Source organism: Medicago sativa, chromosome 7 (genome assembly GCF_051527215.1).
Source record: "Medicago sativa cultivar Bolivia chromosome 7, Bolivia_mono, whole genome shotgun sequence".
Taxonomy (NCBI): Eukaryota; Viridiplantae; Streptophyta; class Magnoliopsida; order Fabales; family Fabaceae; genus Medicago; species Medicago sativa.
In genome coordinates this window covers 57,577,650-57,587,372 of record NC_140755.1, presented here as the reverse complement: position 1 = coordinate 57,587,372, position 9,723 = coordinate 57,577,650, and the positions used below count along the sequence as shown (strand labels likewise).

The following is a 9,723-nucleotide window of genomic DNA, read 5'->3' as shown; positions in this document are numbered from 1 at the left end:
GTTCCTTTGTTTTGTGCTAAGGGATTGATTTCACTTAATAACAATTCAAAGGGGAAGGTGACTTCTCATACCAAGAGAAAAACCTGAAGGCTACTCACTATGAGAGAAATACCCCCCTTTGTTTGGATATTGCTTCACTCACTAAGATAAATTTGTTCATTTTGGCTCTATGACAGTCATAAAAGCTTTAAACACACACTTCTCTTGCTCTATCAATTCACTTTTGGTAGTTCAATTTGGATATGACGATTTCATGATGTTAATTTACCTGCTTGAAGAACCAAAAATATAAAAGATGCAAGATAAGACAAGGTTTAATTCTGTTGTTGTAATAATGAAATATCCTTCATACTGTGCTTTTTCATACTGTGCTTTAAAATCTTAATAACACAAGGTCGTGTCTCAGATTTCAATTGAGTATATAGTATTACAATTCAAAGCAAGGGTCCTGCTTAGTATCTTTGTGTTGCAACTCAATGAGAAAGAAAAGGAGATTGGTAGCATTGCTTTTATTTGCTTTATTCATTGCTATATTCAAATTTGTAAAACCCATACATACCTATGTTTTACTGGTGTGAAAACTTCGCCGATATGAACTCCAAGGAAAGAAAAAGCTTATCAAAAAGTAAAAGCCAGCGAAACTTCAAACTCTTCCAATGTTACCACGGCGAAGAATTGTTTCAAGTCAAAATTACATTTGCCTGTCTAAAATGTTACATTTTGCCAATTTTGAGAAGCGATGCTATAGTGACCGCTGCACTGAACAGCTCCGTCACTGCTATTACTTGTCCTATACAGGCCAGGGGCGACTCTTCTACGCCGTTATTAGACTATTAACAATACTCGTTTTAAGACCCATAATTTAAGCACCATTCATCTATCACACAAAACTGATAACAAAACTGATAGAAAATATAAGAGAAACGTAAACTATAATATTCGAACAAAGTGTAGTAAATGATAGTAAATGAATGAATGAGTTTACGATTTGGCTGTAAACTACGATAAAAAGAGTTTTAAACTGTCATAAGATTACAATTTATAAAAAAAAATAACCATAAGATTACAATTTATAAAAAAATTACCAGCCAGAATGCTAGGTAAAGGTTTAACAAGGTAATTTTAATAATTCACAAAGATAATATTACAGTGGATAGGCAAACACAGTAGATAATATAGCTATTGAGTTTTCTGAGCTCACCAATTATCTTAATAGCAAAACTTTCAACATTTAAAACCAGTAAGTAGTCCTTCCAAAAATTTCCTAGACAATCAAAATCTTCATTGGCTCATTGCCTGTAAGAGAAAATATACTATTCTTTGTTGCTATCTGCCATGGATGTCTGATATACTGACCAAGTTGACGGAGTACAAGTCATCGTTGTTTTCTTCAGGCGACACCGAGCTCAGCATATTCTGCTTCAGGATGAATGCAGGTTTCTTTGGAGGAGGAAGATCTACAATGTCACTGTTCAGCATAGAAATTACAGCAGCCATGGCAGGTCTGTCTATGGAAAATTGCTGTACACATAGAAGCCCTATATGTATGGACCTCAAAATATATTTATGATGGATAGGATCATATATTCCTGGATCTATCAGTGGTAGAATATTGCCTTCTTGCCATTGTATCCATACCTAAATTGACAAAACAAATGTCAAACATTAGAGAAAGTTGTAGAACATCCAAAATTGAGTTAGATAAGAATTGAAGAGACTTACAAATCCTAAAAGGGTAAGAGAGTTCTCGCAGTCATAAAAACTTGAATTTCGTCTTCCACTAATAATCTCAAGAAGTAAAACTCCAAAGCTAAAGACATCAGATTTATCAGAAAACAGTCCTTGCATTGCATATTCTGGAGACATATAACCACTGCATTGAAGTGCAATTAGACAATTGAAATTGAATATCCAAGTATGCTACCATAGTTTTAAACAAAGGAAAAGGTGTATTGTTGTACTTACTAAGTTCCGACAACTCTTCTAGTATTTTCTTGATCTTCATTCCCTCCAAAGATTCTGGCCATACCAAAGTCTGATATTTTTGGATTAAGCTCATTATCTAGCAAGATATTACTTGGCTTCAAATCTCTATGTATAATTTTTAGTCTGGAATCTCTGTGCAGATACAACAATCCTCGAGCTATTCCTTCTATTATGCTAAAGCGTTCCCTCCAATCAAGTATTTTACTTTTCGAGGCATCTAATAAATCAAAGGTAAATTGTGTCATCTAAAACTCGAGATTGAACTCCTCGCATTGAAAAAATAATTAGTATGTTCCAAGACATCATAGCTGTTTAGCAATTGTTCATTGCTACAAACCATTTTCATATATGATGAATAAAGTTTCTCAAAGCTTGAACTGGGTATAGGGGAAAAGGTAAAGGAGTGTCAAAGACTAACCAAAGAGAAACACATCCAAATTTTCAATGCTTACCGAATTTGATTAGAGCAAGCATTTCAGACTTGTCTTCTACGGAAATTGTTCTGTTTTCTTTGCTTTGTCGGGCAAAGATTCTGTATGTAGACCTGGTAAGAATATTATATGACTCTCCAATAAATGTTTAAAAGAAATTAGGGTTTATTTCATTTCTAACTTTTGTATTTCACTGCAGGGCAATTGTTACAGCCATTTCCCTGTGTTTCAAAATCTAATCCACATGGAACTTATTCTTGACCATAACATTCGTAACCATAACTGCCGTGGGAGGTGGAATTGGGTGATAGAAGTGTTGCGACGTTGTCCCAAACTTCAAAATCTTAACATTCATCAGGTTTTGTTCTTGTCTAAGATTTTCTTTTATCTTACCTCAACAATTTTTTACATATTTTTTTTATAACAAAACTATTTCAATTGTGGACAGGATTTTGAGAATGGAAATGAAGTTGTGGATAATTGGATGGATCCAACCGTCACTCCAGAATGCCTTTCAACACAACTCAAAACGTGCATGCTTAAAGGATGTAAAAGCATGAAATGTGAGGTTCAATTTGCAAACTATATTATGCAGAATGCAAAAGTATTGAACACCATGACAATTAAGAGTGCGTCTTCCATAGATATAAATACCAAGCACCAAATGATAACGAAATTAGCTTCGTCGACAAGGGCCTCAACAACATGTAAACTCTTATTTGATTGATGACAATTAGGGTATAGCTGCAATAGTTATCATGTGTGCTTTTTGTATTAGATTCTATCATATGCAATGCTAAGATTTAATGGTTTTCAAAGGCGTGACCTCTGTTTCATTTTGACTCTGTCATTTAGATTTTCAAATGTATTGGCTTTCATGTATTAAAGGTATGTCAGATCCTTTCAACCGAGTCGTATTTTATCTCATTGATGGTTGTTTACATCTACACCATCATCATTAGCTCTTAGAATTTAATCACTATTTGCTTCTCTTGAATTCTGTCATCAACTTGCTATAGTAATTGGAATCAAGGCCTACGGCAATTGGGACTCTGTTTTTTTTTTTCCCACTGGTTTTAATATGTAGTATCAATGAAAATTATTAACATTATTGACGAAATATAATGAAAGATGAAGATAAATGAAATATTTTACTCTTTTATATAACCTTTATTTATTGACATTTTTTTAATAAATTATGTGTTGTTGAGCTTTGTGTAATTGAGTTTTTCGTCAGTACTATGCAAATGTTATGGCAGTATTATGTTGTTGTGTTTCATGTATATTTTATAGTTACTAGAGATATGTTTGAATTAGTTTTTGTTTTTTCTCGCAGATGCTATTTGTTTTCGTAATTAACCAAATTATATAATCTTTCTTATCAATCTCCTTGTACAACTACCATGGCCTATGATATGAAATGAGGCAGGGCATGGGAAATAGAGAATCAACACATATTTTAGGGTTGATATAATGAGGAATATTCAGTTGCACGATAATAGAATGCCTATACGGCAGTGAAAACGGCAGACGAAACAGAAAATTTAGTTTTGGGGAGCTAGAAAATGTTTAGACAAGGGTGAGTAGGACTGTAGGAGCTATGCAAATAGATTGTGTCGAAGGTTTTGTCCCTTTGGGTTCGGGAGGCTGGCGAACGAACCTTAGTGATCCTCAAAAGTTTGCATTTTGCTATTGCTATTTGAAAACTGAGTTGGTATTTGATTTGCATTTGATATTCCCGACTTCCTGTTTACTAATTGCATACTGTTTTGTATACTTGTGGATTTATTGCATTTTGGTTTGCATATTCTGTTCCGGTTACTGATTTCATACTGTTTAGTATACGTATTGGTTTGCATTTGGTCTGGATCTTGATTTGCTAGTATTTATGGTATACTGGTTTTGTGTGACTATAAATAAGGGATGAGATGCAACCAGTCTCGATCACTTTCATTGTGCTTGTCGGAGTTCGTTCTTGTTTGCCTATATCAAACTAGTAGAATAAGGTACTGTCATACCCAGTGAAAATTTGAACAGACCAATGAAATCTCTGAATGTAGCTTCTAATAATTGAGAAACCAATGGTGAACGAAACTGAGTTGACCAGTGTTAGTCAAATAATGGCTATAACAGCACTATAGCGCTATAGCATAGAGGGGTTTTAACAAACACTATAGCACTGTAGCATAACATAATTTTTGCAAACCGCTATTTTCAGCTATTCGCGGTTGACAACACTGCTTTTGACCTGCCCAAATCTGATAAAGGAAATTCTGAACTTATCAAAGAAACTGGGAAAGTTAGCTTACATATCTACAAGCTCTACTGTTAAGATTTGTTTTACTTGTGTTCCTTTTGTGATAAGGTTCTGTCATGATGGCCAAGGGAATGATAAGATAGTCTTGTCTTGACGTTCCTTTGTTTTGTGCTAAGGGATTGATTTCACTTAATAACAATTCAAAGGGGAAGGTGACTTCTCATACCAAGAGAAAAACCTGAAGGCTACTCACTATGAGAGAAATACCCCCCTTTGTTTGGATATTGCTTCACTCACTAAGATAAATTTGTTCATTTTGGCTCTATGACAGTCATAAAAGCTTTAAACACACACTTCTCTTGCTCTATCAATTCACTTTTGGTAGTTCAATTTGGATATGACGATTTCATGATGTTAATTTACCTGCTTGAAGAACCAAAAATATAAAAGATGCAAGATAAGACAAGGTTTAATTCTGTTGTTGTAATAATGAAATATCCTTCATACTGTGCTTTTTCATACTGTGCTTTAAAATCTTAATAACACAAGGTCGTGTCTCAGATTTCAATTGAGTATATAGTATTACAATTCAAAGCAAGGGTCCTGCTTAGTATCTTTGTGTTGCAACTCAATGAGAAAGAAAAGGAGATTGGTAGCATTGCTTTTATTTGCTTTATTCATTGCTATATTCAAATTTGTAAAACCCATACATACCTATGTTTTACTGGTGTGAAAACTTCGCCGATATGAACTCCAAGGAAAGAAAAAGCTTATCAAAAAGTAAAAGCCAGCGAAACTTCAAACTCTTCCAATGTTACCACGGCGAAGAATTGTTTCAAGTCAAAATTACATTTGCCTGTCTAAAATGTTACATTTTGCCAATTTTGAGAAGCGATGCTATAGTGACCGCTGCACTGAACAGCTCCGTCACTGCTATTACTTGTCCTATACAGGCCAGGGGCGACTCTTCTACGCCGTTATTAGACTATTAACAATACTCGTTTTAAGACCCATAATTTAAGCACCATTCATCTATCACACAAAACTGATAACAAAACTGATAGAAAATATAAGAGAAACGTAAACTATAATATTCGAACAAAGTGTAGTAAATGATAGTAAATGAATGAATGAGTTTACGATTTGGCTGTAAACTACGATAAAAAGAGTTTTAAACTGTCATAAGATTACAATTTATAAAAAAAAATAACCATAAGATTACAATTTATAAAAAAATTACCAGCCAGAATGCTAGGTAAAGGTTTAACAAGGTAATTTTAATAATTCACAAAGATAATATTACAGTGGATAGGCAAACACAGTAGATAATATAGCTATTGAGTTTTCTGAGCTCACCAATTATCTTAATAGCAAAACTTTCAACATTTAAAACCAGTAAGTAGTCCTTCCAAAAATTTCCTAGACAATCAAAATCTTCATTGGCTCATTGCCTGTAAGAGAAAATATACTATTCTTTGTTGCTATCTGCCATGGATGTCTGATATACTGACCAAGTTGACGGAGTACAAGTCATCGTTGTTTTCTTCAGGCGACACCGAGCTCAGCATATTCTGCTTCAGGATGAATGCAGGTTTCTTTGGAGGAGGAAGATCTACAATGTCACTGTTCAGCATAGAAATTACAGCAGCCATGGCAGGTCTGTCTATGGAAAATTGCTGTACACATAGAAGCCCTATATGTATGGACCTCAAAATATATTTATGATGGATAGGATCATATATTCCTGGATCTATCAGTGGTAGAATATTGCCTTCTTGCCATTGTATCCATACCTAAATTGACAAAACAAATGTCAAACATTAGAGAAAGTTGTAGAACATCCAAAATTGAGTTAGATAAGAATTGAAGAGACTTACAAATCCTAAAAGGGTAAGAGAGTTCTCGCAGTCATAAAAACTTGAATTTCGTCTTCCACTAATAATCTCAAGAAGTAAAACTCCAAAGCTAAAGACATCAGATTTATCAGAAAACAGTCCTTGCATTGCATATTCTGGAGACATATAACCACTGCATTGAAGTGCAATTAGACAATTGAAATTGAATATCCAAGTATGCTACCATAGTTTTAAACAAAGGAAAAGGTGTATTGTTGTACTTACTAAGTTCCGACAACTCTTCTAGTATTTTCTTGATCTTCATTCCCTCCAAAGATTCTGGCCATACCAAAGTCTGATATTTTTGGATTAAGCTCATTATCTAGCAAGATATTACTTGGCTTCAAATCTCTATGTATAATTTTTAGTCTGGAATCTCTGTGCAGATACAACAATCCTCGAGCTATTCCTTCTATTATGCTAAAGCGTTCCCTCCAATCAAGTATTTTACTTTTCGAGGCATCTAATAAATCAAAGGTAAATTGTGTCATCTAAAACTCGAGATTGAACTCCTCGCATTGAAAAAATAATTAGTATGTTCCAAGACATCATAGCTGTTTAGCAATTGTTCATTGCTACAAACCATTTTCATATATGATGAATAAAGTTTCTCAAAGCTTGAACTGGGTATAGGGGAAAAGGTAAAGGAGTGTCAAAGACTAACCAAAGAGAAACACATCCAAATTTTCAATGCTTACCGAATTTGATTAGAGCAAGCATTTCAGACTTGTCTTCTACGGAAATTGTTCTGTTTTCTTTGCTTTGTCGGGCAAAGATTCTGTATGTAGACCTGGTAAGAATATTATATGACTCTCCAATAAATGTTTAAAAGAAATTAGGGTTTATTTCATTTCTAACTTTTGTATTTCACTGCAGGGCAATTGTTACAGCCATTTCCCTGTGTTTCAAAATCTAATCCACATGGAACTTATTCTTGACCATAACATTCGTAACCATAACTGCCGTGGGAGGTGGAATTGGGTGATAGAAGTGTTGCGACGTTGTCCCAAACTTCAAAATCTTAACATTCATCAGGTTTTGTTCTTGTCTAAGATTTTCTTTTATCTTACCTCAACAATTTTTTACATATTTTTTTTATAACAAAACTATTTCAATTGTGGACAGGATTTTGAGAATGGAAATGAAGTTGTGGATAATTGGATGGATCCAACCGTCACTCCAGAATGCCTTTCAACACAACTCAAAACGTGCATGCTTAAAGGATGTAAAAGCATGAAATGTGAGGTTCAATTTGCAAACTATATTATGCAGAATGCAAAAGTATTGAACACCATGACAATTAAGAGTGCGTCTTCCATAGATATAAATACCAAGCACCAAATGATAACGAAATTAGCTTCGTCGACAAGGGCCTCAACAACATGTAAACTCTTATTTGATTGATGACAATTAGGGTATAGCTGCAATAGTTATCATGTGTGCTTTTTGTATTAGATTCTATCATATGCAATGCTAAGATTTAATGGTTTTCAAAGGCGTGACCTCTGTTTCATTTTGACTCTGTCATTTAGATTTTCAAATGTATTGGCTTTCATGTATTAAAGGTATGTCAGATCCTTTCAACCGAGTCGTATTTTATCTCATTGATGGTTGTTTACATCTACACCATCATCATTAGCTCTTAGAATTTAATCACTATTTGCTTCTCTTGAATTCTGTCATCAACTTGCTATAGTAATTGGAATCAAGGCCTACGGCAATTGGGACTCTGTTTTTTTTTTTCCCACTGGTTTTAATATGTAGTATCAATGAAAATTATTAACATTATTGACGAAATATAATGAAAGATGAAGATAAATGAAATATTTTACTCTTTTATATAACCTTTATTTATTGACATTTTTTTAATAAATTATGTGTTGTTGAGCTTTGTGTAATTGAGTTTTTCGTCAGTACTATGCAAATGTTATGGCAGTATTATGTTGTTGTGTTTCATGTATATTTTATAGTTACTAAAGATATGTTTGAATTAGTTTTTGTTTTTTCTCGCAGATGCTATTTGTTTTCGTAATTAACCAAATTATATAATCTTTCTTATCAATCTCCTTGTACAACTACCATGGCCTATGATATGAAATGAGGCAGGGCATGGGAAATAGAGAATCAACACATATTTTAGGGTTGATAGAATGAGGAATATTCAGTTGCACGATAATAGAATGCCTATACGGCAGTGAAAACGGCAGACGAAACAGAAAATTTAGTTTTGGGGAGCTAGAAAATGTTTAGACAAGGGTGAGTAGGACTGTAGGAGCTATGCAAATAGATTGTGTCGAAGGTTTTGTCCCTTTGGGTTCGGGAGGCTGGCGAACGAACCTTAGTGATCCTCAAAAGTTTGCATTTTGCTATTGCTATTTGAAAACTGAGTTGGTATTTGATTTGCATTTGATATTCCCGACTTCCTGTTTACTAACTGCATACTGTTTTGTATACTTGTGGATTTATTGCATTTTGGTTTGCATATTCTGTTCCGGTTACTGATTTCATACTGTTTAGTATACGTATTGGTTTGCATTTGGTCTGGATCTTGATTTGCTAGTATTTATGGTATACTGGTTTTGTGTGACTATAAATAAGGGATGAGATGCAACCAGTCTCGATCACTTTCATTGTGCTTGTCGGAGTTCGTTCTTGTTTGCCTATATCAAACTAGTAGAATAAGGTACTGTCATACCCAGTGAAAATTTGAACAGACCAATGAAATCTCTGAATGTAGCTTCTAATAATTGAGAAACCAATGGTGAACGAAACTGAGTTGACCAGTGTTAGTCAAATAATGGCTATAACAGCACTATAGCGCTATAGCATAGAGGGGTTTTAACAAACACTATAGCACTGTAGCATAACATAATTTTTGCAAACCGCTATTTTCAGCTATTCGCGGTTGACAACACTGCTTTTGACCTGCCCAAATCTGATAAAGGAAATTCTGAACTTATCAAAGAAACTGGGAAAGTTAGCTTACATATCTACAAGCTCTACTGTTAAGATTTGTTTTACTTGTGTTCCTTTTGTGATAAGGTTCTGTCATGATGGCCAAGGGAATGATAAGATAGTCTTGTCTTGACGTTCCTTTGTTTTGTGCTAAGGGATTGATTTCACTTAATAACAATTCAAAGGGGAAGGTGACTTC

The 9,723-nt window shown here is 34.2% G+C and overlaps 4 protein-coding genes across 6 annotated transcripts; 2 read left to right on the top strand and 2 right to left on the bottom strand.

Annotated features, from left to right (window-relative positions):
* Positions 1-917: 917 nt before the first annotated feature.
* On the bottom strand, positions 918-2,416 carry LOC146907073 (G-type lectin S-receptor-like serine/threonine-protein kinase At1g11300). Of its 2 annotated transcripts, XM_085729601.1 has the most exons (4): positions 2,405-2,416; positions 1,966-2,203; positions 1,723-1,873; positions 918-1,638 (listed from the first exon to the last, which is right to left on the bottom strand). In XM_085729601.1, the coding sequence occupies exons 2-4, from the start codon at positions 2,025-2,027 to the stop codon at positions 1,327-1,329; spliced, it is 525 nt and encodes a 174-aa protein (XP_085585727.1). In that variant the 5' UTR covers positions 2,028-2,203; positions 2,405-2,416; the 3' UTR covers positions 918-1,326. The 2 variants fall into 2 exon arrangements, with proteins under 2 accessions (XP_085585727.1, XP_085585726.1); XM_085729600.1 differs by lacking the exon at positions 2,405-2,416 and having other exon boundaries at positions 1,966-2,347.
* On the top strand, positions 2,400-3,414 carry LOC146907072 (F-box/FBD/LRR-repeat protein At4g26340-like). Its single transcript, XM_085729602.1, has 3 exons — positions 2,400-2,533; positions 2,617-2,775; positions 2,866-3,414. The coding sequence occupies exons 2-3, from the start codon at positions 2,662-2,664 to the stop codon at positions 3,142-3,144; spliced, it is 393 nt and encodes a 130-aa protein (XP_085585728.1). The 5' UTR covers positions 2,400-2,533; positions 2,617-2,661; the 3' UTR covers positions 3,145-3,414.
* A 2,332-nt stretch (positions 3,415-5,746) lies between these two features.
* Positions 5,747-7,245, bottom strand: LOC146907071 (G-type lectin S-receptor-like serine/threonine-protein kinase At1g11300). Of its 2 annotated transcripts, XM_085729599.1 has the most exons (4): positions 7,234-7,245; positions 6,795-7,032; positions 6,552-6,702; positions 5,747-6,467 (listed from the first exon to the last, which is right to left on the bottom strand). In XM_085729599.1, the coding sequence occupies exons 2-4, from the start codon at positions 6,854-6,856 to the stop codon at positions 6,156-6,158; spliced, it is 525 nt and encodes a 174-aa protein (XP_085585725.1). In that variant the 5' UTR covers positions 6,857-7,032; positions 7,234-7,245; the 3' UTR covers positions 5,747-6,155. The 2 variants fall into 2 exon arrangements, with proteins under 2 accessions (XP_085585725.1, XP_085585724.1); XM_085729598.1 differs by lacking the exon at positions 7,234-7,245 and having other exon boundaries at positions 6,795-7,175.
* On the top strand, positions 7,229-8,243 carry LOC146907070 (F-box/FBD/LRR-repeat protein At4g26340-like). Its single transcript, XM_085729603.1, has 3 exons — positions 7,229-7,362; positions 7,446-7,604; positions 7,695-8,243. Exons 2-3 carry the CDS (start codon positions 7,491-7,493, stop codon positions 7,971-7,973), a joined length of 393 nt encoding a protein of 130 aa, XP_085585729.1. The 5' UTR covers positions 7,229-7,362; positions 7,446-7,490; the 3' UTR covers positions 7,974-8,243.
* Positions 8,244-9,723: the final 1,480 nt, after the last annotated feature.

Coding starts and splice junctions, on each gene's coding strand:
- LOC146907073 (XM_085729600.1), bottom strand. CDS start 2,231: ATGACACAATTTACCTTTGATTTATTAGATGCCTCGAAAAGTAAAATA. Junction 1,874..1,965: donor AGAAGAGTTGTCGGAACTTA/GTAAGTACAACA, acceptor ACTTCAATGCAG/TGGTTATATGTCTCCAGAAT. Junction 1,639..1,722: donor CTCTTACCCTTTTAGGATTT/GTAAGTCTCTTC, acceptor TTGTCAATTTAG/GTATGGATACAATGGCAAGA.
- LOC146907072 (XM_085729602.1), top strand. CDS start 2,662: ATGGAACTTATTCTTGACCATAACATTCGTAACCATAACTGCCGTGGG. Junction 2,776..2,865: donor AAAATCTTAACATTCATCAG/GTTTTGTTCTTG, acceptor AATTGTGGACAG/GATTTTGAGAATGGAAATGA.
- LOC146907070 (XM_085729603.1), top strand. CDS start 7,491: ATGGAACTTATTCTTGACCATAACATTCGTAACCATAACTGCCGTGGG. Junction 7,605..7,694: donor AAAATCTTAACATTCATCAG/GTTTTGTTCTTG, acceptor AATTGTGGACAG/GATTTTGAGAATGGAAATGA.
- LOC146907071 (XM_085729598.1), bottom strand. CDS start 7,060: ATGACACAATTTACCTTTGATTTATTAGATGCCTCGAAAAGTAAAATA. Junction 6,703..6,794: donor AGAAGAGTTGTCGGAACTTA/GTAAGTACAACA, acceptor ACTTCAATGCAG/TGGTTATATGTCTCCAGAAT. Junction 6,468..6,551: donor CTCTTACCCTTTTAGGATTT/GTAAGTCTCTTC, acceptor TTGTCAATTTAG/GTATGGATACAATGGCAAGA.